Source organism: Lotus japonicus, chromosome 5 (genome assembly GCF_012489685.1).
Source record: "Lotus japonicus ecotype B-129 chromosome 5, LjGifu_v1.2".
Taxonomy (NCBI): Eukaryota; Viridiplantae; Streptophyta; class Magnoliopsida; order Fabales; family Fabaceae; genus Lotus; species Lotus japonicus.
This window is the reverse complement of record NC_080045.1, coordinates 65,979,393-66,006,815: the sequence shown is the minus strand read 5'-3', so window position 1 is coordinate 66,006,815 and position 27,423 is coordinate 65,979,393. Positions and strand designations below refer to the sequence as shown.

At 34.1% G+C, this 27,423-nt stretch overlaps 2 protein-coding genes and 1 long non-coding RNA gene across 3 annotated transcripts; 1 reads left to right on the top strand and 2 right to left on the bottom strand.

Annotated features, from left to right (window-relative positions):
- Positions 1 to 200: 200 nt before the first annotated feature.
- On the bottom strand, positions 201 to 8,583 carry LOC130717768 (uncharacterized). The gene is made up of 7 exons (XM_057568129.1): positions 8,224 to 8,583; positions 4,833 to 7,624; positions 2,755 to 3,934; positions 2,247 to 2,668; positions 1,657 to 1,790; positions 1,229 to 1,405; positions 201 to 611 (listed from the first exon to the last, which is right to left on the bottom strand). The coding sequence occupies exons 1-6, from the start codon at positions 8,405 to 8,407 to the stop codon at positions 1,285 to 1,287; spliced, it is 4,833 nt and encodes a 1,610-aa protein (XP_057424112.1). The 5' UTR covers positions 8,408 to 8,583; the 3' UTR covers positions 201 to 611; positions 1,229 to 1,284.
- Positions 8,584 to 15,638: 7,055 nt separating this feature from the next.
- LOC130716639 (uncharacterized) lies at positions 15,639 to 16,718 on the bottom strand. Its single transcript, XR_009012107.1, has 3 exons — positions 16,423 to 16,718; positions 16,203 to 16,314; positions 15,639 to 15,875 (listed from the first exon to the last, which is right to left on the bottom strand). It is a non-coding gene; the product is annotated as an uncharacterized LOC130716639 (long non-coding RNA).
- A 9,560-nt stretch (positions 16,719 to 26,278) lies between these two features.
- Positions 26,279 to 27,223, top strand: LOC130716619 (transcription repressor OFP13). Its single transcript, XM_057566601.1, has one exon. The coding sequence runs from the start codon at positions 26,365 to 26,367 to the stop codon at positions 27,076 to 27,078; it is 714 nt and encodes a 237-aa protein (XP_057422584.1). The 5' UTR covers positions 26,279 to 26,364; the 3' UTR covers positions 27,079 to 27,223.
- The last annotated feature ends 200 nt before the right edge of the window (positions 27,224 to 27,423 follow it).

Genomic DNA, 27,423 nt, shown 5'->3' with positions numbered 1-27,423 from the left:
CTGATAATCATGTGTTCCGAAAGTCAAAAAAAACGAGAATTGATTTCTTCACATCTACTTTTTACACCTACGTAAATTACTCGACTCAAATCTATAATTTTTTTTCATTCTTTTTCTTATCTTCTTCTGAATTAGGAGGCATCTACCTTTTTGATGAGCTATTTTTCAAATTCCAATAAAGATGTTCCACGTGAACAGTATAATTATAATACATCTTCTAGATTAAATTTAAAACAATGTACCAAATTAGTACATCTAAAACTCAACCGTATTACCCAAGAATTATATTATGACACTCTCCGCTGATCAACTAGACATTGAGGGCTAAATTTTGTGCTTCTCTAATTTGGTCAGAGCCACTTTAGCGTAAGGCTAACTGCAGCCTCAATCAGGGGGAAATTTGAGTCATCTCAACATAAGACATTTTCTGATGATTAAACTGTACAAAAGGACACTCCTGACTCCTTCCCCGAATGCGATCATTAGCAGCAGCAGAGTTGAGGGTGCGTCAAAAGATCTTATTGTGATTCTTTGCTCAGCTGAGGGAAAGATATGGAAGGAAACATCTTCGCGGATACACCATAATTCTTAATGCACGCATCTTCAAAAATCTGCAACAGGGTAGACAGCAAACACAGAAAAGCTTATTAGCAGATAAGTCTACATTCTAAGGTGGTCTTGGTTAGATGCTTTTTATAATGCAACATTATGACCTGCACAGTATAAACCTTAAGTCCAGGAAAAATTTGAAACATGATGTAGCTTTGGTAAAACAAACCACTCTTACTCTTGTAATTCAAGTTGCTGATATTATATCCCAAACTGTAATTGATTAATGATACAAGAGATCTAATAAATTTCATATTTTGAAAAAACAAGTAAACCCAGCAATTAAACTCAAATTGAGTTAAATCCCATATAAACTAACAGATTGGATACAAGAGTATACTATAATTAAATCATGGTTTGACTCATCATTATAATAATGAATATTTTGAAGGATCAGTTTCAAAGTTTAACTTATGAATGTAGCATTACAATACTGAATACTAGTGCAAAAATTAAAAGCTGTAAGGTCATCATAATACATGACTCTTTCTAAGGCCATGGAAATGACAATAATTAAGGTGCTACGGGTAGTCTCCAAACTAATAGAATATTGAATTAAGAGTCAACACAATGCTGCTTTCCATGCGTAAAAAGTGTAATATGTCAAGAGACAGCATACCTTAGCAAAATCCCGTATTATGAAATGGAAGAATCATTACGTTCTGCAATCCATTTTCATTTTTTTGGTGCCTCGGAAGCTCCAGTTACGGTATCTATATCACAAAAACTTCGCAGAGAAAATATCCTTTCTGGGTCCCTTTTCTCGGAAGAAACACTCAGAAACAGGCTATGCCTACTGCAGAAAACAACCAGACTCAATGTGTTTAGGTAAATGGATAAGCAAAACTTAAAATCAATTTCTGTCATCAAGTCAAACAGTAGCAGCTAATTCCTCTAATGTTAGAACTTGAACAATTATACCAGATATGAAGCTTACGGTTTTATGCCAATCACACACCATGAAAGGTTTAAAACCCCGGAAACGTCTAAGAGGGCCAGTAATGTTAGTTAATGAGTACGTTGCAAAAACTTAAAAAAGCCACAAACCTTGCCCATGAAGGAATAAACTTATTATTTGGTATGTCCTCATCTTCATCTTCATCATCTGAGCCTTTGTATGGAGACATCTCGTATGATAGCTCTTGAGAATCTTCTGTGGCTTTGACGAAATTACCCATTACCTATAAAAATATTTAAACCTCAATGATTATAAAAGCTAAACATCACAAATTTTAACACTTCAAAACTAAGATTCCAGAAAGTCCCTGTAAAGACAAGCTACTAGTTTTCAGTCTGCGCCTGCTCAGCACAAGCAGAAGCTAAAGTTACTGCAAGAGAGAATTATGATACACTAAACACTAACAGGGTAAATCATATATTCTCAGTTAACTGTTAAGCATCATATCATTGAACGCAGGCGGCATCAAAATGTTAGTATTAACAGCATAATATATCACTTACAGACATTGTAAGTTGTAACTACTAAACTGACTAGAAAATAAGCATCATAGATTGTTAGTAAAAGATAGCTTCTTTGTATTGAATTGCCAAAATATGACTCCTAGCCATAACCAATCTGCTATGAAATCCTTCCAAATAAAAACATTAATGATAGAGCCCCCAAAAAATAGTACTACCTTTCCATTAGTAGCGCAATCATGCACAGACTCCGAAAGTTCGAGACAGCTTTCTTTTGTTTTATCATATACAGAATCCCTGATAGACAAAGGCTCAGTTTCAGAAACATTCTCCGCATTTACTGTGGCTCGGCGCTGTATTTCTAACTCTTCTTTCTTAGAATGTATCTTCTTATGCTCCTCCTGCGGCTGCTTCCTTTTTCTTTCTTTCTCCTTTTTTTCTTCATCTTCCCTCTGTCTTTTCTTTGCTGCCATTTCTGCTTGCTTTTTCTTTCGCTCTTCATCCTTCTTTTGTTGCTCCATTCTTTCCCGCTCAATTTTCCATGCCTCCTTCTTCATCTTGCGCTCATTCTCTTTCTTTTCCGCTAAACGCTTGGCAGCCTCAGCAGTCTCCAGGGCCTTCACTTTGATGTCTCTCTTGCCTACATGTTCAGAGGTCCGAGTATTTATCAAAAACAATAACCATTTCTATTGCCATGTAATCATTTTTAAAACAACCATCATTTACCTGTAATCACTGCTGCTGCTTGTTTTTGTTGCACTAATGGAATAAAGGAAGTGATGTTGGATACAATATTCTTGCGTGCAGACTTAACCTCAGAGTTAGGGGCACCTTGTCGTCTCAAACTATCTTTTCCAGATAACTTTGGCCTACTGGACCTTTTGTGCATTGACGGAGTGGTCCTCTTGGCACCATTTGCTCCAAAAGATAGACTCTGGTTCTCCTTCGCTTTTCTCGTAAATCTTCGGTTTCCATCCTGTTCACCAAGCTTCCTTTTTACCTTAGTTTGAGTTCCACTAAAGCTAAACTCTGTGCTTACTAAATCTACATGTCCACCAGTTAATATATTATCTTGTACAACTGATGTAGAAGGGTTTGAATTATCTATAATCTCAGTTAGTGGCTCTCTTGTAATTGACCCAGTCATTCCTTCTAAGCCAATGCCTTTATCGAATGTACCCTCAATCTCATCTACATTTTCATTTTCTTCACTAATGCAGGGAAGCTCTGATTTTAAACTCTTGCGCTTCCCTGAACTACCATGGTTCGAATTAATTCTATCCCAAAGAGTTTGAACTGAACATGTATATTGACCCTGACGATTTGGCACACAGTCGGAAAGGGCCCTTCGACTCCCATCATTTAGAGGAATCGAATTCCTCAGACCAAAGCCCTCCAGAAGTCCATTAGGTACAGATTGAAAGAGGTCTGTCATGTCATGTAACTTATATGGAGTTGATGAATAGCTCAATGGAGAATGTGTTGACATAGATTGACTAAGGGATGCATAATCTATCGAGTTAATTGGGAGATCCATCCTTTCCAATTCTACTTGGTCTCCAGCAGTGCAGGGTTGGGCATTATCAGTTTGCATAATGAACCCTTCAAACTCTGGCACAGCTTCATCTGAATCAATCAAATCCAAGCATCGGATTCCTGAAGAAACAGACAAACAATCCGAAAATTCAGCATTTCCTCCAGGGTAAACTCTTCTACTTGAGGCGCTTCTTTCAATACAACTCGGATTCTCTCCACTTCCATGTTCAGAATTAACCTGACGATGTGTTAACTCTGCCATCTCATGTATGGAGGAGCACCTTGTGGGGTCAACACTACAAAATGACGGATTCGCCTCTGCCAACTTAAGGGTGTCTGCAATTCTGTCTCCCCCGTCCAAGATAAGTTTCTGCTGACAGGAAAATCAGTGAAACACAGTCTATTCAGAAAGTATTAATATAATGGAAAGGGAACTTTTACAATAAACCTTCAAGCATCCTTCATAATAAGAGTGCAAAATTCTATGAGTATCAAGTTAGGTGCAGCTTGATCAAATACTATACATTTTAGAACAAGCCAATGACAAATAGAGAAATCCACAAAAACATCTCAGATCTTGAATTTTAACTTTTATTAAACCAATATCAAAACTCATTTTTCTTGAATAAAAAACTCAATTTCATTTGCCTGAAATTTCATTATTCAAAATCTTGCTCTTGGTAGGTTGTGTCTTGCACTGATTAGCACCAACCACCAAGTATATAGCTATTCTCATAATGATCTTGGAAACTAGCTTATTAATGGAAATTTTGTGATCTTCGAAGGTAATGACACATTTTGAAATTCCTTTTGATCCAGATAAATGGAAAAGAATATGTCAAGAAAGAAATCCCACATTAAAGAACAAATTCCAAATTAAATCAGTAGCTTTCAACACTTGCAGGCTTTTAAATTATCTTTCTTTATTTAATATCGGTTTACACATGTAACCAATTTAGAATTCTCTCTGCCTGCTAACTCTCTAAACCTTGTCTCCCTCCCCATCCTCTCTACAGTCCTTTCTCACTCTTCCTGCTTCAACTTCTACATAAATAATGCATAAAATTACTAAATTTCTATAAGGCTAACAAGTCCTAAATTCAACTTTTCCACTAGCTTATTTGCCTTGAAATGTGTCATCTACTCTCAGCTAATTTTCAAACAACAAAGACGCCACGCCACATGTTATGTTTGAAAGAAAACAAGGTAAAAAATATTCAATAAAGTAATCTTAATATTTTCAGAATGTAAAATGGAATATTATGTACCTCGTCTTTTCTCACTTTACATGAAGACCCTTCGATTGTTTGCCTTTCCCTGGTATTTTGCATCTCACCAGTTAAGCTATTATTACTAGAATATTGATGTCCTATATCATCCTCCTGATCAGAAGGCAAATGTTGAACTTCAAGTACAGCTTCAGGATTAACTTCTTCAACACTCAATTTTCTACTTACATGCCTTTGGTCAATAGAATCAAGTGGCTTGTCCAACAAGTTTGAAGAGGCATGTAGAAATTTCTCACGTTCAGTTTCAACCTTCCTTCTCTTATGTTGTGGCCATGAATGCTCTACATCATAAGTGGAACTCTCAGTGGAACTTCTGAAAATCTGGAAGTCAGCTGAAAACCCAGTAATTTTTCCTTCACTGAGTGATGCCTGCTTCAACAAGTCACCATTTTGACGCAAGGAAATACTATTTGGGGACCTTTGAGCCAAACCAACATTCAGTTCATCCATAGGATCAGTAAATGGGAACCCAGCTGTGATGTTTGTATTATTTTTGTCTGTGTATTTAGGTAGACCAATTCCAGTAACTCCTTCAGAGAAAGAATCTGCCATGACTTCCTTAGACAAACTTCCAGATGAATTTTCAGGTGCAACCTGTGAAGCACTTGAATGACTCATAGAAGATTTAGGAGTATACATTATTTTCTCAACCATGGGTAGCTCTTTGTTTGGTGACATAGCATTTTGTGCTCTCCTAGCCATATCTGCCTCATTGAAGTGACTTGCATGACATTTTACTTGAGGCCTCTCTTCTCTGATCAGGTCTTCCTGCATTTCCTGGGTTTCCTCGTCGAGTAAATTTAATGGTTCCAACAAAGTAAGAGGCTCTTTTCCTGGTAGCCTTCCCTGCGGTCCGTCTTCCAAATCAGGACTGGGTATTCCATCCATTCTCATCTCTTCCACATCATCAAAATCAAGTTGTTTAGGCATCATAGACATAACAAAATCAGAGGGCAGGCTCAAGACTGGAACATCGGGTTCAACCATAGGGTTACCAGTAGTAAGTCTTGACCCCAAACAAGGAGGACCTTTTTCAAAGAATCCATCAAAATCAGTATCAACCTTGGCAGCAGTTGCATCAGATCTGTGCTCAGCAATACCAGTAGGATTGGCACCCAACATCATATTTTCTTGAGCATCCAAGACTTTCTCAGCCACAGCTGTTTCAATGTTTGGTGATTCTGCAAGTAAAGACCCACCACCTAAAGTGGAAGAACTCACTGGCCTCAACAATCCCTCATCTATGCAAGTAGTCACAGCCGTTGTATATTTCGTGGCAGAAAGTGCTGCAACGTTCTCCTTCTCAAGAGAATCCATGGCAACTTCTATATCAATTTTGGAATACTTTGGACTTGAAGATAACCTTCTAGCACCCTGTTCAGTAGGCCTGACATTCTGAGACTTCTCACCAGCAGGTTCAGAGCAGGTAGCATTTTGCTCGGATAAATTGGAGCCAAGAGACTTCAATAACTTTGAACCTCGGGTTGAGGATACCTTCACAGAACCACTTCTACTAGTACGTTCTTTTGATTTTACTGCACATAATTCAGGATCTTTTGGACTACTGAAGGACCCAACAACAGGCACTGAGGGGTCCTGTAAATTCTGTGAAACTAAATGTTGAGGTGATTGCACTGATTTATTGATAGACTTCACAGAACCATCAGTAATTATAAAATCATTCCCTGGTGATGAACAGGAACTCCTGAGTAGTCTTCTCCGACTATGAATGTCATTTTCTTGTTTACTGTCGCAGAAGTCACCATCTTCAACGGAATTCCTCCTACTTCCACTGTTACGATCAGAGGATTTGCTTAAATTTGTAAGTTCAATGTGAGTAGTATTTGGTAGCATCAAGTCACAGGCTTCAACTCCTTTGTCTCTGGCTGAGGTGCTGTCACGCTTCAACAATTCCCTATGGTGTCTTGCCTGGCTAGAATTTCCAGATGTTGTTAATCTCTTATCATACTCAGTGCTTCCAGCTTCCTTGCTTTGATACCCTGCTTTATTTGCTTCCTGAGCCCCACAACTTCCACTTATAAAACATGGTGGGTTGACTATCTCTAATGCTTCATCCAAATTATTAGGCGGAAGACCATCTTCCTTTACTATAGAAGAAGTGACATTCAAAGAGTCGAATTTCTGGGAAAAGCTTTCAGATCTTGTTATACGGCCAGAGTAATTTGACTTCTCTTTGGGAGTCTGACCGTCACCTCTTCTCCCTTCTTCCATTGAACAAATTTGGATGTTTGATTGAAAATCTTTGACCGTATCTGACTCCTTGATATGGCCTTCCTCTCGAGTTGGTGATGCAGAACCTGCAACTGCGCCAGCAGATTCACCAGCATTGTTATTATCATATACTGACAAGCGTTTTGGTGCTTTTGCACTATTACGCTGCTCCAAAGCCTTCTGCCTCGACTTAGACCTTTGCAACTTTGCCATTGACAGAGCTGGCTCATGGTAACTATCTGCGACTGTTGGATCTCTCTGATTATGAGGTGATATAGCACCACAATCCAATTGTGCAGGACCACTAGAGGCACATCCGGTATTGTTGACGGAGCACTCTGGCAAATTAGAAAGCCCTTCTCCTGGGTAGCAATCTTTTACCAGAGCAGGGACTTCATTGTGTGAACCAACTGGATATTGAACACAATCACGTACAACATCCAGATTGCTGGATAGACTGCATTTGTAACCTGGGAAAGCAACTCTAAATTGTGGTTGCGAGAGTGGAACTTCCGAAACTAGATCATCTTTGTTTAAATCTGCAGGAAGGAAGACAGGTTTAACAAAAATGCATCACATTTCCCCAAAGAAAATTGGCTGAAATGTTGCAGTACAAGTAAAACTAATATTACAACAATTAGAGTGAACTGTCACCACATCGAGGAATCAACATTTTAGGATCCACAAACCAAAATATCGGTCCCCTCCATATCATTATAACAAAGTAAATGACTTCAAAACCAAAAGGAAAAGAGAAGCACAATCTCACTCTCTCTACAAACACACACAAATTCGCTGAAAAAACCCTAGTTTCTAAAAATCTGTGGGATTAACAATATTTCTGATGCTAGTGACTCTATGGTCATCGGAAAGCCCTCTCCGCTTACACGATTAAGGCTGCACAAACGGTACTCTTTCAATACTTGACAAACACAGTAATGGTGATTTTAATTGAAATGGAAATGACTTAAAACACAAAATTGGCTCAGAAAACTTCAACGCGTTGCAAAATGCGAAGCAATAAACCAGTTAAACCTAACATATCAGTCAAATTTCAATTTCAATAGTCGAAAACACGCGAACATAAATCCAACCCTAATTTAGAGTGTTTGTGTGTGTGGATGTCTAGAGAGAGTACCTTTGGGATCTGAGGCGAGGGGGTGAAGAGTGGAGTTGCAGAGCCATGGAGGAGGGAGAATTCCGTTGAGGAGGAGTTTGGGGAAGAGATGGTGCTCCCAGAGATGGCAGTCATGGCGAGCCTGGTCGATGATCCGCTTGGTGGTATCGAAGATCTGCGCGACGTGCTTCTCCATCGCTGACATTGTTCACATCGCTGTGGATCGATCGAGGTGTGTGTGTGAGAGATAGAGAGAAGAGAGGTTTTGTTTGGCGTTTGGCGCTGCTTCGAATTCAAATTTGGGAGAAATGAATCTTGTGGAACGGATTCACTCATCCTCAGGTGCTGCCACCGGGTCAGTCATTTTTTTTTTTGTGTTTGGGGCTCCGCCCCGTGTGATCTGTGGTGGGTAAGTATTAGTAAGTAACATATTGATTTGATTTTAATAGATTTTTAAAAAAAACATAAATTGATTTTTGTTTATCACTAACAAATATGAAGAAAAAAAATCAACTATAATACAAATAATTAAATTTCTGCTTATTTTTAAGTATACACATACAGTTCAAAAATTGCATAGATGATTATATTTTAAAATAAATTAAATGATTATTTCACCAAATAAACATGCACAAATGAGCCATTATTCGACGATAGATTTTTTAAAATTTAATTTATATAAACTAAAAATACAAATTACAAAGAATTTTAAAGCTATTAGCACTTCAAGTCTAACAAAAGGGTCACACACCACTCAGTTTGTAGTATTAGCCTTGTCCTTGTAGTGTACTAGTATCTAAGCTCGTGCAATTATGTTGTCATCCATTTTGTAACCAACATGATTTCTACAAATATAATTTCACAATTGAGAAATTTAAAAGTTGGGGTGACCAACCAGATTATAAGGCTAATGATCCACACATTCCATTGAAAAGAAATTAAAATAGCAATACTTAGTAGAATGCACGAAATACAAACCAACTTGACAAAGATGTCTTAAGGCCCCATTTGGAAACACAGCTTAATTAAGCGTTTATGGTCATAAGCGCTTATTCATAAGCTATTTTAAATTTTTTATGGAAATAAATTTAAAATAAGCTATATATAAGCATAAACTTTTATTCATAAGCTATCTTGAGTAGCTAATGAAAATAAACTCAAAACAGCTTATTCATAAACCATAAGCTGTTTGCATAAGCTCTCACAAACACTGACATAAGGGCTTATATTGTCATATAAGCTCAAATAAGCTCTTTCAAACGGGGCCTAAATATGTCTGCTCTCGGCTTGAGATGAAGCAACACAACTTTATCTAGGTTTAGCCAAGTTTCGTGGGACTTAGTGTGCTCTTCAAAAAGCCAAGGGGCATTGGTTCAAAAAGGATGCACGAATTTAATCAAGCTTAATTTATGTAAGAATTTGAGGATTGATTAATAATACCGAGGACCTTTGGCTTGAAGTTATAGTGGTAGCAATGTGCTTCCTCTGGTGTCTTATAAGAACTCGAAGTCACATATTTGGAACTAGACTAGGAAGACTTTTTGTTTGTTTATGGAAGACCTTCAATGGAGGATTGAAGATGATACGATTGTCAAAATTGGAGGGATTGATGGTTGTGTTTCGGGGTTATTTTAGAACATGTGGTGATCGGAGGTGATTGCTATCATATAGTACGATTGACAATATTAGTATTGTCGTGAAAAAAAATTCTTTTGGCAACATCTTGGAAATATTGCTGCCATATAGCTATCTTTAATTAGCAACAACCTAAATGTCGTTGGAAAAAAGTCGCTGTGAATTAGCTTATTTCTTGCAGTGTTGATCGGACCTTGGCAAACTATATTGTTAATTACGTGGAAATTCCTAGGCTCAAAAGCTCAAATGCAAACTCTTGTTCTGATTTAGAGAGTTGGGAATGAATAACTTCCTTTGGCATTGAAACTAGTTTTGGAGTAGCAACAACATCCATAATTTTTCTAGAGTGCATGTGATCCGAAACTTTCTTATTAACAATGCTTGTGATTTGACAGTGCACTCTCTTTTGATGTCCTAAAAGCAACCGCTCAACCACCATTTTTTAGTCTCATCTTTGCAGTTTCTCTCTTTACACTAAAGATCATTCAAAGAGGAGTTGGTTTTGTTTGATATGAAAATTAAGTCCAAAGACAATTTTGAATAATGAGCTGAACTACTATCAAGTTCGTAGGAGACACAAAGAATTAACCACCAAAAGAACGATCATATCTAATTAAATTTAAGAGGGATGAACACCAAAACAACAATAATTAATAATAATAAGAGGATACCCTTATTAACTTCCAGCGTGTGCTAATTTGCATGCTCTTCTCAGATTTTTTTTGTAATATTTTGGTCGGAAGAAGAGCTTGCAAATTAGATGCATGTCTGGGATGCTGATTTTCCAAGAAGCTTGCTGACATTTGATTTCTAACGTGCAAGCTGCCAATATAAAAAGGAAAAAGTATAAATGTACAAAAAAATATTTATAATTAACATGTTTGAATGAAGTTTTTTTCTTTTTCCTTTAAAAATCAATTATGGTATTCAAAAACTATTCACTGAACCTTCTTCTTATTATTAATTATTATTAATATTGGTTTTGGAATGATTTCCAAATCTGCAATTTGTGAATGATTATTTGTAAATCTCCACAAAATCTTCATAATAATTGAAGCAACGAAGACACCCTCAATAGGAGGTTTAACTATTCTTGAACAGAGGTTCGGAAACATTCATAGAGTTGAAAAGTAGCATGTGCATCCATGGACCACCATGTCCAAGGCTAATAATAAATGTGGTTGGGCGACACCAGGGACGGACCCAGGTATACTTGAAAAGGGTAGATCGCCCCCCAAAATTCAAAAATAATTACAGTACATGTAATGAGAAAATTGAGTTTGCCCCCAGCTAGTTATATAGTTCGCCCCCTAGCTAATTATACGGTCCTCTGATAGCCTAACTTTTAATTTGCTTGACTCTATAGGCTAGGCTTTAATTGTACTAGTACTGTATCTTTAGTCTACACACAAAACTAACATTTTCTATATTCATTACTTTTATATATAATCCATTTTTGTTATGATCACAACCGTATTTATCTTTTTAATTTTCTCTTTGATTTCGTATTATTTGAGCTTTTATATTAATACAAGTTTTAATATATACAAACTTTATTTACTTTTCTTTTAATTTCTTTATATATTTTCTATATTTCTCATCACATCACTTATCATATCACTCATTTTTGTGTCATTCATTCATATTTGAGCAAAGTGAAAATGTAAGTGGTATGTGAACAAAATTTTAATTTAGTGATATTATTTCTCTTGTAAATCACTCGCGGCAACATATTATGTGGTTATTGAGTTTTGTAGCTACTAATAATATATAAAAAAATGTTAGCAATACCTCTTTTAACACTTCTCATTTGTTTAGGTGAATCTTATCAAATTGGAAATGAGACTCATATTTTAATTGGTCTGATATAGATGAGTGTTAATGAATGTTATAATGTTAATGAATGTTATAATGAAAGTGTTAAAGTAAGTGTTGTTAGAACTTTTTTAATAGAAATAATTTTGTAAATTTTTACTTGAGTTTTATGACTAATAATAGATAATAGATAGATAGATATTGTAAATTATATTAGAAAATTTCGCCTCCCTACACTAAATTTTCTGGTTCCGTCCCTGGGCGACACAACAGTTCACTCCCAACTATTTTTCTCTAGAAAGGCCCAAGATTCCAAGACAATGTGATATAACGATTCAAGCACGAGGATCATTTCTAAGGCTCTACTAAAAAAGAGATTATAAAGACTTGAGATAAGTTTAATTATACCCACATTTCATCCACTATTCTTATTAGATATGATAGTCATTTATATACAGGAAATCTACACTTCATCTTACACATTTTAACTCTTGCGATGGAATATTAGAGTTCATCACAAAATCTGAATGGAAATACAAATTAACAAAAGTAAATTATAGTAGAGGTCCATTATTTTCTATAATTCACACTCCAAACTCACCTCATTTTAACTTTTGCGACGGAATATCAAAATTCGTCGCAATTTTTTTTTTTTGGCTAAAACTGTTACATGAATAATAAGAATGAGATTAGAGTTCTTATATTTAGAGATTTTTTTCATCACAAATTCTGCCACTAATTTACAAATTAACAACTTCAACATTAAAATGTCAATATTAGCGACAAATTTTATTTCCATCTCCAAAATCAGTCACTGGCTTCAATTAAAATGTGCACATACTAGTGACAAATTGTAGAGATTAAAAATTTTGTCGCTAAAGTAGACGAATTGGCAACATAAAACATGTCATTAATTTTGTCTCTATTATTCATTGGTCACAGATTTTGTGATGAACTCTAATATTCCATCGCAAGAGTTAAAATGTGTAAGATGAAGTGTAGATTTTAGTGAAAAAAAAATGGAGTTCAAAGTCGATCATATCAGCAAAATTAAAGGTAGTGATGGGAGCAAAACATAATCTCTCTATTTGTTGTTAAATATAAGTTTTCTATAAAGTTCACCGTCTTTTACCTTTGAGTGATGCATCATTATATTATCTCCTCCTACATATATTACATATATGTGTACCAAAAAAATAACACAAGTGAGGAAAATGTTGCATGTAGATTCATCGATGTCTAGCTAAAGTTTACTGAAATTAAACTACAGGTTCGGTGCTCAAACAAGAGCTTGAACAAGAACAATGACAATTATTCAGATATAATTATATTCACGTGGAGTTTTCACCTCAAGTAGAAGGCATCCGTTGGGTGTAATCAGTGCCAAAGTACTTATTGATTCCCCAACATTAGTGTAATATAGTTACCGTTCCTTTTCTGTACCATGATGTCACAATTATTATTCTCTAGCATGTTTCTCTCTAAAAGCCTCATCACTTTATTTGATAACAAATGAACCCTACTAACATCGATCTATTCTCAAATTTGCCAAGTGTTTTCTTTTCTGTGCAACTAAATTATTCTTTTAGGACCCATTATCACATGAACCAACATTATATACGACCATTTGTACTCCCTGCAGAAAAAGAAGGATAAGAGGGGTCTCAACCCCCACGCTGGCCCACGCAAAGTCTGATGGAGTCAACTTAATTGGTTGATGTAGTCATATAGACCGTTGGATCAAACGGTGGTTAGAGCTCCAAACAATTTGTCTTCACAAGAGTGTTCAAGAAAACAAAATCGATCTTCATTAATATAAAAAGATACCGAATTTTTTTTTATTCCAAATATTCATATTCAAGTGTGAGTTAGAGTCTCAAAATAATTAGAAGACATTATAAGAGACGTGATTTATAAACTCAATATATGCATTTGATTCTTTGTGATGTGTACATATCGTAAAACCGTAGATGCGGACTTTTAGAGGATTTACAATAAGACGCAGACTTTCTCTATCCATATATGCGTGTCTTAAACTGTAGTTTCAAACTCTTATTTATAATATTTATAAGGTATTGTTCCAATCTTACAGCCACGAAAAAACTAGCTAGGAAAAAATAACTAGATCATGTCATCCACTTGGCCGGACTTTGAAGCTCTAAACTAGGCGTAAGACTTTGAATTCCGTAATTAGGAACATTTGAATTGGCTCGCCATATCTTCAAATTTCATAACCGATGTAGAAGTTGGTGGTCGGTGAATCTCATCATGTGTAATTGCCGATAAACATGAGTGAGTGCTTCTAAATCGTGAAAACGTGCCTTTTTGGCTGTGAATTGCTTTGAATTAGGCATACCTTCGAATAACTCTAGAGACAGTTGCCTTGGCTAGCTTCTCGTAACTTATATTTTAATCATGATGCCATTTTCATGCTTGAGAAATATTCCAATGAACCTTAATTCTTGAATTCAATAGGTGTAATTTCGAACTGGCCTAGAGCCTGAACCATGATACTTCTCCTACTCTTTGTCGATTTACTCTCATACAAGTAAGTGTGATTGTGGCATTCGATCTCATAGCTTTCGGGTGCTCCTTGAGCCCTCTTTCTTACTCTTGCCTTAGCAAGAATCTTCTCTTTACCAATTTGATTTGAAATTTAGTACAGGTGGTCATGCAACATGTCTAGTTGAGCAATGATTGAGCGAGCAACAATGCAAGTATTGATAATTTCTGTTGAGGGGAGCATGATAATCTATATATATATATATATATATATATATAGGGAGCATATCAGGTGAGAGGAGTGGTTTATGGTGAGAGATGAGAACAATTAATAATAGCCATTAGATAATTTTAAATGGTCCGGATTTAATCTCATTTAGTATATTCCCACGTGATACTCCAAACCCCAGTTTTTAATCCCACGCGCATCTTCTTCCTCTGGTTCCTTTCTCTCGGCGTTAACCTGTTTATGGCCACCCATCTGTCCTTGCCTTCGTTCTCTCCTCCCCTATGCCATTGAACAATTTCCTCAAAATCATGATGCCTTCATGCTTAGAAATGAAAGATTCCTAATTCACTACTAAAAAAAGTACTTTTCACATCGGTTATTTTTGAGTTTTCACATCGGTTTTCGTCCGATGTGAACAAAGGTGATGTGATAAGTCCTCACTTTTCACATCGGTTATACAACCGATGTGAAAAGTACTTTTTCACATCGGACGTCTAATATAACTGATGTGGAATCTATCACTTAAAACTGAACGTACATGATTTCACATCGGTTATTTTGCCAACCGATGTGAAATGTATCGGTTATTTTTTCAACCGATGTGAAATATATACATTTCACATCGGTTATTTTGCCAACCGATGTGAAATATATACATTTCACATCGGTTATTTTGTCAACCGATGTGAAATCTTTTTTTCTTATTTACATATTTTTGCGCTTTTTTCACACTAATTTGAGCCGAATATTTTGACATCACCAATCTTACCTTAGTTTTTTTTGAAAGGAGAAATAGATATATTGATAAAAAAAACCTTGGGAACAAACTCTCCCAAGTAAGGATAAAAATCATAGCATCTCTTAAAAGAAAAGAGCAGCATAAAAAAGAAACAATAAAAACAAGAAGCTACAACTTATAACTAACTGATAACAAAAAACAACAAACTGCAGCTGCATAACAACAACATAACACATATCAACATATATTTTTGTTGTCTAAGATCAGATATAGGCACCCCTCAAAAAGCCGTAAAGCACCTTTGCCTTCTGCCATACAATCAAACGCACATCAACAAGGATCCAGGTAGATATCACTGGAGTAAATCGCAGCACCCTTTTAGAGTCCTAGCAGCAAGTAACCACCCCTCAAAGGCCATAAAAGACTGAAATTTCTGCATTAACCATCATCTCACAGTACAATAGTTGAAATCACGACAGCAGCTTGCTTGTACACCAAATTCTGAAAACACCGGCATGAACCACAATGGACTAGGAAGCACAACACACCAAGCAATCATATATCAGCAGCAGCAAGCATCAGACATCTTCCACTCACTCACACAATGAAAGCAAAGGTATATCAGTAGCAAAAGCGAACCAGATCAGATGCGTCAATTCAGTGCAGAAACAGAAAACCTCCGGTAGCAGAATTGATAAATAAACCTCTGCAGTCCAACCACCTTTAGCACGTCTTATAGGGCCAGTGGTCCTCCTGTACATAAAATTATTCACATGAGAAAAATCAATATATGAACATCACACTGAAGATTTGTCAAAATAGATAAATTTTCCACTAGTATAATGGGAGTTAGCTACTATTGAAGAATGGGAAATTAAGCCAATGCCAGATAGGCATAAAACATGCAGTCGAGCAAGCTTCCCTCAAGGTTCAATAGGATGATCACATTTCTAAGTTGAGGCTCCATAGCACTGATGCAAATTCACATCACTCCACAAAATTGACCTGAGAGAAGCTTGATTTGCAGGAGCTCATATATATAGAAAAGAATCACAGATAGATTAGTTTTAAAGATATTACCATGTTTTCCATCCTATGCACCTTAAAATCCTTAAGCTTGATTTCCAAATCCAGCAAGTGACTGCTAAAAAATAGAATACTCCTTCCTCTCCAAATCCCTTCTTAATCCTTGCTGCCACATTTTAGAGTGAACTTTGTTATTAAAATAGTGAAATATATAATCTTTCAAAAACTAAGTTTGATTAATAATAAAATTCATTGAACAAACAGCACCCCTTACCTCAAGTTCTAAATTAGAATCTACTTCCCTCGTGTAAGTTATAGGCATCAGAATTGGTTGTAATAATTTCAGAACCATTTTCCTCCATGATAACATCAGAATTGTTACCGCCACAGCCAAAAAGGTCAGGTGATTTCCTGATATGTTTGTTCCTTCTTATAGATGCATTCTAGATTGCATAAGATGATGTGTTGCCACCATTACTTGCACCATCGTTACAAGTACAACAAAGTTTTTGGACCCGTTCTGCAGAGCAATAAAGGCCAGAATTTGGATCACAATAATAGCCCAAACTGCTGCTGTAATAGTACCTGGACCATTATATTGATGTCAGATCAAGTTTTCAACAGAGCTTTTTGATAAAAAGATTCATTTAAAGAAAGAAGAATCGAGTACTAAACTAATTTTTTATGGCACTGCAATATAGGTGACCTAATGTCACATTTGTCAGATTATTTCCAAAAAAGAAGAGGGAAGAGAAGAGTCATACCCAGAAGATTCATCATATACATAATCATTTTGCAATGCTTCACCTGGAAAGAAAAGTAGAACCATGTCAAATAAAAAACTTGTCAGATAAAAATCAGCAACAAAATTTCCAATTCAGATGTCAATTTGTTGTGGTAATATATTTACCCTCTTTACCAGAATTTATGGCATCTGATGATGGTTGACTAACAGTACTATTTTCATCAGTAGATGGCTTAGTGATAGCAGGCTCATCATTGTCAGCAAACATATCAACGTGGATTTGAAGTCCCTATGGCAGTAGTCAATATAGAGGCCACACCAGAATCCCGACCATCAGAAAGGAATTTTTCCTCCCCATTCAGATAAAAATTCCCTTCACCTAAGTGCAGAGATGTGCCTTTTCCTTTTGCCCGGCAACCTTCTCATATCCTTCTGAAAAAGGAAGATTATAAAAGGCATAGGCTTTGAGCAATTAGTTACCCTTCTTTTCTGCTCATAAACATATGTCAGTATCATCATCGAAGGAAAGAGAAGAGACAAAGAAAATGTTGAAATTAAATCCAGCTGAGGACCAACTTCCCAAAATCCAAAGCTTAAGATGGAGGCTCGAAAAATGGTTTCTCTGATACTTAGAATTGACAAACACTATGATATAGAGAAGCTAATTTCATCTCATATCATGACCATATTTGTAGCAATCTCTTTTAATAACTAACATGACAAACTAAAATTTCAGATTTCAAATGAGAAATACTATCAAACCAAACCAAATTTCAGAATAATGACTTTCAGCGAGATAAAATACCAAATAACTTGTATATTATCAAACCTATCCAAAATGACATTTAAGCATAATCAAATGAACCAAAACCAGAGGTAATGAGGACAAACATGTTCTTGGTGAACTCTTGAATTTGCCTTCCAATTCTCTGCCAACTTAAATGAAGCTAAACCAAAACTTTCATTGATGTACAATGTCACCAACTTATCATCATCCATTTAGAAGAAAAATAATCAATAACTTCAGAATCAAACTAATATGCATTTGGTATGCAAGCGAGGGAAACTCTCAGCTGGTAGGATCTTCACTTCAAACACATCTCCTAAACCCACAAGAATTTTCACAAAAGACCCAAAAGCTATGTCCACAATGTTAAAAGTGTCTCCTCCAAAGAATTTCACAAAACTGAACAAGAGCAGTCTGGAACACAAATTGATTACCTTGATAGTGTCGAAGCAGGAGCGGCGGCGAGTCACAGAGCAGGAGCGGCGGCGAGTCACAGCAGGAGCGGCGTCGATTCAAAGCAGGAACGGAAACTGAACAAGAGCAGTCTGGAACACAAAACCAACGGCGCCACCACCAACGGAAGAGTCGAAGGGGGTTTAAGATTAGGGTTTTGATTCACATCTCAAGAATAGAATCCCAGGAACGGAAACTGAATTACAGTAACAGAATCGAATTGAGAAGAAGCAAATATACGTCGATAAAAAAAGAAGCAAAAACACCATTGTACCTGAGCGAGCTTCTCGAAGCCAAACGCACAGCAATCGGTAGGAGGGCGTAGAGGGTAACTGAGGGAAGGCGCGGCGGATTCGGAGGGCGAGTGGTGGGGCTGGGAGTCGGAGGAGAGGAATGAGAGGTCGAGGTGATTGACGTGGCGGAAGGAGGTCGGGAAACGGTGGAGGAAGCTCCGGCGTTAGAATCTCACGAGAGGTGATGGTTGTGACTTGTGAGCGAGTTCTCGAAGAAGAAGAGAGGGACTTAGGTTTTTTCGTGAATGGATGAAGTACTTTTCACATCGGTTATAATATAACCGATGTGAAAACTAAAGACCTCGCTTATATTATAACCGATGTAAAAAGTACTTCATTAAAATTTCAAAAATGCCACCGCATTTAGCTTTCACATCGCTTATTCTAACAACCGTTGTAAAAAGTGTTTCCTAATTACTTTTCACATCAGACATATTCCTAACTGATGTGAAAACTATCATAAAAGTTCACCATAATTTCAATATTGCCACCGCGTCATCTTTTACATCAGGTAATTGCTTAACCGATGTGAAAACCCTGATGTGAAAAGTCTTTTTTCTAGTAGTGATTATTGCGCCATCCCAATCAATCAACAAAGCCATCTAGCCCCATTTTACCACATACAGACAGTTGTCGATTTTGCTACATTGACTAGCAATTGCTTCTTAGTTGAATTGTTTTTCTCAAAATTGAATTAATCCATGTGGCAACGGGATTTATAGATGAGAAGAGAAATTGGGGATTTTGATGAGAAATCCCTAAGTTTGCCAGTGAAGGATGAGATCTTTTAATTTGGCATCTTTCAGTGATGGGTGTACTTGTGTTTGAAATAGGGAAGAGAGCAGCATCAATGGCGGAATGGAGAAAGACAGCATCAGGTGCGTGAGAAAGAAAGATACAACACAGAGGAAGATGCGCGTGAGAATTATAAATTGGGGTTTTGGGTGTCACGTGGAGTGCATTTAAATAGATTAAATCCTAACCATTCAAAACCATCTAAGGGTTATTATTAATTGTTCTCATCTCTCACCATAAACCACTCCTCTCACCTGATATGCTCCCTATATATATATATATATATATATATATATATAAGTAAAGCACACTTGAACCATTACATTAAATGCATTAGTAAAGATTGCATGTATTATAATGTATTAAGTAATAACAAATTATCTTTGTAATAAGTATATTAAATAATAAAATTAAAAACTGAAAAAAAAATTGTATTGTCAAAAGCTATTCAACTGCCTACATTAAATATTAATAAAAATATCTATATGAAACAATAATATTTATAATTTTAAAAAATAACTTGAGTTGACAAATATTAAGAATTAAAATTAATTAATTATAAATAATATTTAAAATTAATTATTTTAGATAAAATAGATTTAAAATTAATAAATATTTGTTATTAAATAATTAATGATAGTTAAAATTATCATAGAGTAATTTTTCTATTTAACTACATATATGATGATAAATAAATTAAATATATTAAAAAATAAGTTAATTAAATTAGGAGATATATATTAAATATGTTATGCATGTCATGTTAGTTAAAAAATAATAGAATAATTTAATTAAATTTATTTTTCAAAATAGTTTAATCTTAAAATTTTTGTTTAGTTATAATTTTGATTTAAAATATGTTTTCTAATAATATTTAATATGAGTTTATAACCTCCTATGAGGTTTATCATTCTTGCTAGAGTAGTTTTTCTATTTAACTACATATATGATGATAAATAAATTAAATATATTTAAAACTAAGTTAATTAAATTAGGAGATATATATTAAATATGTTATGCATGTCATGTTAATTAGCTATAAAAAATAATAGAATAATTTAATTAAATTTATTTGTCAATATAGTTTAATTTTAATTTTTTTGGTTGGTTATAATTTTGATTTAAAATATGTTTCTACTAATATTTAATATGAGTTTATAACCTCCTATGAGGTTTATCATTGTTGTACTCATCTAAAGTAGACTAAAAATGTAGTATGCAATGAAGTATTTAATAAAGTTCCTAAATGAAATCATATTTGATATAGCTACAATATTTCTTCATTGATAAAAAATAACAACCATTCTTAACCAACTTTCACTTTTGCACATTATTATGCTACACGAGCTTAAGAATATTTTTTAACTAAGTCCTTATAATTTATTCGTGTTAACCACATGTATCATCTATTGAGGGAATCATGTTTTACTCAAGTGTAGTGAAAGTTACAGGTCTATCATAAAGTGCATTCCTTAAGGATGGAATTTCAGGGATCCAAAGAGTTAATTTTAACCATTGTAGTAGACATTCATTAGGTGTGTTTTCAAATTGTCTTATGAGGTTTTGTAATTTTTTACTTTCTATAAAACTATAAGAATTTATCGAATAAGATAAATTATTATCTTAATTCATAATTAAGTTAAAAATATATATGCTCTTACAAGCTGCATATTAACTAATTAAGTACTCCTTATGCATTAAATAGTATAAATTTTATGTGTCACTGAGAATATGTTTCGACATAAAACTTTCATTAGTACACTTCCCATAATGTTTAAACTAAAAACACTACTTTCATGGCCAAAACATGAAAGCAAGAGATAAATACCACTTTATAAAAGTCTTTTAACTTTTATAGATGATTTTACACAAACACGGACTAACTTATTCAGCTCTAATTATATATTTTCATCATTTACTTAATATTGAGAGTGCGTTACTATTTAAACATATAATCACCAAATAAATTAAAAATAATTTTTATTAAAGAAACATAAAATATAAAACATGTGCTTTAATATACTAAAAAATTAATCCAAGACGGGTAGCTCAGTTGGCAACGCAGGCTGAGTGTGTGTGAAGAGCTCTCGAGTTCAATTCCCACACAATATACTAGGGATGAGGAGCCTTAATTGTGACTAAATCTCGAATCTGTCGATATATCAAATGTTTATACAAAAAAAACTAAAGAATTAGTGTACAATAATTTTTTTATTGAGCTTCATTAATGTAATTACATTACATATGTTTATCATATTCTTAATTATCTACTACTCAATAATTTTTCATATTACATAAATTATTTTAACAAATAATAGACACATAACTTAAAAACAAACCCGTGCAACGCACGTGTTTAATTTCTAGTCTATATCTATATATATATGTAAAGCTCACTTGAGCTATAACTATTCAATGCATTAAAGAATGAAAGTTAAACAAATTTCTATTCAACTTTCAATACACATCCACTTATTATTAATTATTACTTAGTGATTTTTAAACTTTTCAATTTCTCATATTTTAAATTAAATATTAATATTATTTTAATTTTAATTATTAATACTACATGAGGGAAATTTTAAGTAATAATAATAACTGAAATTGACTAACTTTAAATTAATAAAAATATTGTATTTATTTATGCTTCCTAAATTTGTTTATTTCTGCTTCCTAAAAAAACAATAATAGATAGTTAATAGTAATTTTTTATACTTCTTTTTAATTGTAAAACTTTCTAATTTGTTATATTTTAAAATTAAAATTAATTTTTATAATAATTATTCATCATAGGTTGAGGAATTTAAAAAAAAATAATAAATAAAACTTATTACTATTTTTTACACTACCTACTAAAATATAAAAATTACTTTGAACCTTTGTATTAAAATTTTCCTTACAAAAAATAATATTTAAAAAAAAAATTAGTCATAGTCATTTATTTTTTTTTTAATTTAATTAAATATATCAAGCAGTAAAATCTTCATACATTTGCATTAAAATAAAGGAAGCAATAGCAAATTTCTTTGTAATTAATATACTAAATAATAATATAAAAAACTGAAAGAAATGATATTGTCAAAAGTAATTCAACTACCTAAATTGAATAATAATATTCATAAGCATGAAAATTGACTTGAATTTTGCATTAGAAAAAATAACTAAAATTGAAGTTGATTAATGACAAAATAATGTGGCAATAAATAATTTAGATAAAATTGGATTGGGGTATCGGATTTGGAGATTGAAAAACCGATCAATCCGAACCAACCCAATGAATTAAGAATTTTTTTACATTAAGCTCAAACACTTTCAGCCCATTATATTACATATTTATATTTGTATTAGAGATGTTAGTTTTATTTAGATTATATGGATTATGTATTTATCGAATGTTCTGTTCTTTAAAAATGTTAGATTTTTCTATATTTTTTTCATAATTTTTCACATTTTTAGAATAATTTTCGTGCATATTTTCAAATAAATTTTTTTCTTTTCAAATCCGACCATCCGAACCGAACCAATCCGTTTGAGATCGGGTTGGTTTGGTTCGGGTTTAGAAGGAAAGACCATGAAATTCGAACCAACCCAAACCGAACATGTTTGATTGGTTCGGACATTTAAACACTCTAAATCCGGTCCAATCTGGTCCGATTACACCCCTAATATTTATTGTAAGTCTTTTTTTGGAAATGATTGAAATGTTGAACACAATTATTATTATTTATTTTAAAATAAAAAATATTTTAATATTTATGTAATAATTTAAACTATAATCATTATTATTTAATGTAAAAAATGTTGTAAAGAAACTCGTGCAACACATATATGTAAAGCACACTTAAATCATTACATTAAATAATACATTAGTAAAGATTGTATACTCATGATATTAAAATTGTGAAAAGCTTTGTATCAAACACTTATCTTACTATTTCTATCTTAATTATTTTTGTCTTTTTAAGCTACACTAGGCATTGAAGCTCAACAAAAGGCTATTTAACTTAGTATTTCCTAACAGCTTTCATAACCTGCATTCTGTAAAAAAGGCTATTTAATATATGTAAAAAGGCTCTAACGAAGACAAGGATTCACCATGTATTAAACATTTATGAAAAAAAAAGCTATCAAATTAAAGGTCGTAACCGAAAGATATAAATGATACATTTTCTAGAACATGATGTGAACAATGAACCATTTGGTAACTAAGGCTATTCAACTTAATAATTAAAGGATGTACATTTCTAGAACACAGAATATGAATCATTTTCTTACAGTTTTCGTAATTAAGGCTATTCATATATTAAAAAAATAACCTTCATTATCTCATTATCTGGCAGTACTGCTACTTCAAAAACTGATTAAAATTGCTTAATGTTTAAAGACTATTCAGTTACCTACATTAAATATAAAAAATACCATGTACTAAATTAAACTATGTATCTATTGTACATCTCTATATAAACAAATCACTCACACACTCAAGTCATACAAATCTTAGACTTCATTAGAGAATGACAAAAAATTGAAAATTGTCACTAGCTATTTCAACAAGTATGTCACTTTTTAATACATTAGTTGATTGAAATTGAGAAGGTTTTGATCAAGAATGGTAAGTAGTATCTTATTGACTTTAATGGAATGCCATTGCCAGAAAACGTATGCATAGAAGCCTTGGACAATAGACTTATTAGAGAAGAGTTTAATTATAATATTCACGAATTGGAAGAGAGGCATGAAAGATGTCACCAATTACTGAATAAGCAGCAAAGAGAAAGATACAATCATGTTATACTATAGGAGAATTATTGCAAGGCTGGGGGCAGTGAAAAAAATCGTGTTTGCTAATGCTTCATCAGGTAATAAACTACTTTAGAGTCTATCTTATGCTTTTCTATACTATTTTGTTCAATCAATTGAATCATCCTTACATATACTACACCTGCTAAATTTAAGTATCACAAACCCGTGCAACGCACGGGTTTAATTTCTAGTATGATGGTAATTCACACTTAATAGGAGAATGTTGAAAAATTAATTGGGAGTTATTTTACCCACAAGAATACTAAAGTTCATTAACCTAATTTTAAGTCAACTCTATACAAGCAAAAACTAAGCATTAATCCTTATCTATTAGGGGCGTGGAAGGGGTGCTTAGAACTTGGAACTAAACCACCGGTTAGAATATTCATAATAATGCAAGTATATATTGGTCAACTTTGAGAGATGTCTGAATGAATCAGAATCAGAATCTGAAAAACTACTTAGAATTTTATTAGTAGTATAATTTATAAAGCACTATGCGCCAACAAAGTGGTGGAGTTAATATTTTATCGGTGGCCAACAAACATTCATGTACATCTAACCGTAGTTCTTATTTTTCTCTAGCCATTCACATACGGGTCAACCAGCACCACTAATTCTACAAAAATTTCAACTGAGCTTGAGGATTCCATTGAATAGAACACAAAGTCTAGAGAATATAAATATATCTAATGGTAAAAATATAGGTTAAATATGTTTAGTGTCGGTAAAATTAAAATAAATGTGAATTGAATTTCGTCCCTTCAATTTTATTTTATTTTATATAGATTTTAGCCCATAATATTAATGAAATGTGTGAAATTAGTCTTTAACTATTTATTTTGTGGATTTTTGTGCGCATGATTGACAGTTTTTTATCATCGTAAAATATGTTAATTTCGGTTTAAACCGCCATAAAATACACAACGTGGCCAAATTAAATTCACCTATGTTTCATAGGAACTAAAAACATATTTAACCTTAAAATATTTATTTAAAGATAAAAAAAAAAGCACTGGAAGTTGGGGGACTGCTAAGATTTTGATTTTGAAATTTGTTCCGGCATGAAATAGCTATTTTTGGGTTGATTGTAGAGACATGTTACTTGTCCTTGTAGCCAAATAAACGAGTTATTTATTATCTGATGTAAAAATTGAAAGAAAGAAAATCCCAATAAATACAGAGCCTATCTAGCTTTAGATCTCAACCTTCCTTTCCTAATAAATACTTTGGGCGAGGACAAGCATGTGTGATGCAACCGTTCCCTCTTTAAAATCTTCACATGAATTCACACCCTCTTCCCCCCTTCACTTCTAATCTATAGCTAGCAATCTTCATTGTCTCTTCTAACCACAAAGATTTCACTTTCTATAACCACCAATCTACAATACAAATGTCTTTTTCAACCATTTCATTATTTCAAGTCTAACTTCCTTTTGTTTTTCTAAATTTTTGCCTCCCTCAAACCCACTTAGAATATTGAAGGTTAAGGGCAAGTTGCCTTCTATTACCTTATATGTATAATGGTTTAATTTCAAATGCTTAACAAGTACATATTGTTTCTTGGTCTAATATTGGTAACTCCTAATCTTTCTTTGTTAAAACAATAAAAAAAAGTCCACCTAATGGCAAAGATGGAAAAATACTAACCGTTACAAACTCATAATACTAAACACACAAACAGGGGTATAGTTATATCACTCATTAACTATAATCTCTATAAAATAATTTAGCTTTTGGTTTAGATTAGAGTATTTACGGGCCACAATTATGACTAATTCTCTCACAGTGGATACACATAACCACAAAATGCGTACTATTTTCACATAAGAATTGAATCTCTCTAAAATCATAATTAAGGGACGATGTGAGCAAACATCACTATATAGTAATAAATTAATTTTCACACATTTACATTTCTTGTAATTTTCATTAGTAACATATGGTAACATATTACTGGTCAAAGATATATGACAATAATAAATGTAACATTATCTTTTGGTGCTCTGAAGAAAAAAATCTGCCATTGTTTTTTACAAACCTATGAGGCTGACACTGCTGAAAAAGTGCTGTTACATTCAGTTGTTGATGGGAGCATTGAATAACATTGAATTTTACAAACCTACAAATTAAATTCACACATGAAAGCACCTACCAGACCCCCATTTCCCTTTGTCTTATTAATTTCCTTCCCCTCAGAGCCTCTGGCTTTAAATACACATTTCTGTTCCAATTTATTGCAAACACCAACCAAAGCTCAAAACAGAGGAGAAAGAAAACAGAACACAAACCTCACAACTCACATAGAAAAAACCACCCTCTGAAGAAAACTAAGATCCAATGGGGAAGAAAACATTGAAGCTGCTACCTTCTATTTTCAGACCCAAGTTTATACCCTCTTGTGGCCACTCAAAGACCCTCTCCTTCCGATGTGGGACAACAGGGAATGATGAAATCTTCAAAACAGTTAACTCTGTTTTCTTCGACCCTGTTTCAGAGAGCGTGGTAGAAACTCCAAAATCATGGTTCACAACCTCCTCTGAATCCGCAAGCTTCTCAACAGAATCAGAGGATATCTTCTGCTACAATAATGATGAATCCCTTGACATGTTGGTTCGCGGCGCGAGGTCGGAGAGGCTGTTCTTCGAGCCCGGAGACACGAGCTCAATCCTGGAGAAGGCGAAGGCGAGAGGGTTTCCATTCAAGGAAAGCGTGGTGTTGGCCATGGAGTCAGATGATCCTTATGAAGATTTCAAGAGATCCATGGAGGAGATGGTGGAGTCTCATGGTGTGAAGGATTGGGAGAATTTGGAGGAGCTTTTGAGTTGGTATTTGAGGGTGAATGGTAAGAACAATCATGGTTTCATAGTTGGTGCTTTTGTGGATTTGCTTATTAGTATAGCAGCTTCTAACTCTAACTCTTGTTCTGATAATTCAACTTCTTATTCTTCTGCTGTTTCTTCTTTTGCTTCTTCACCATTATTGAGTCTATCTGAAGCCCAGAATGAGATTACTGAGCATGAGGCAGAAGATGATACTGTAACATCTAATTAGGATTAATTAGTAGTGATTTCAATATTTTTGTGTACATTTGTAGATTAAGGAGAAAATTTAGTGAGGCTTAAATTAATTATTATTCCTGATCAGCCTATAGAAGAAAAAGATTAATGTTGATCATGTTGTGTTGACCTTCTTGATATGATTATTGTTCAATTGCACTCTTAGACTACCCACAATGGTGTTGAATGTGGGTAGTTTAATGTTGAAAGTGGGGTTTAATGGTGTTGAAAGTGAGTGTTGAAAGTTGGAGGGAGGAGAGAGGTGTTGAAAATTTTCAACACTTGTGAAACCTGCAGCATGGGACACGTGGCACGGCCTGGCTGGTGACCGCCAGGCGCG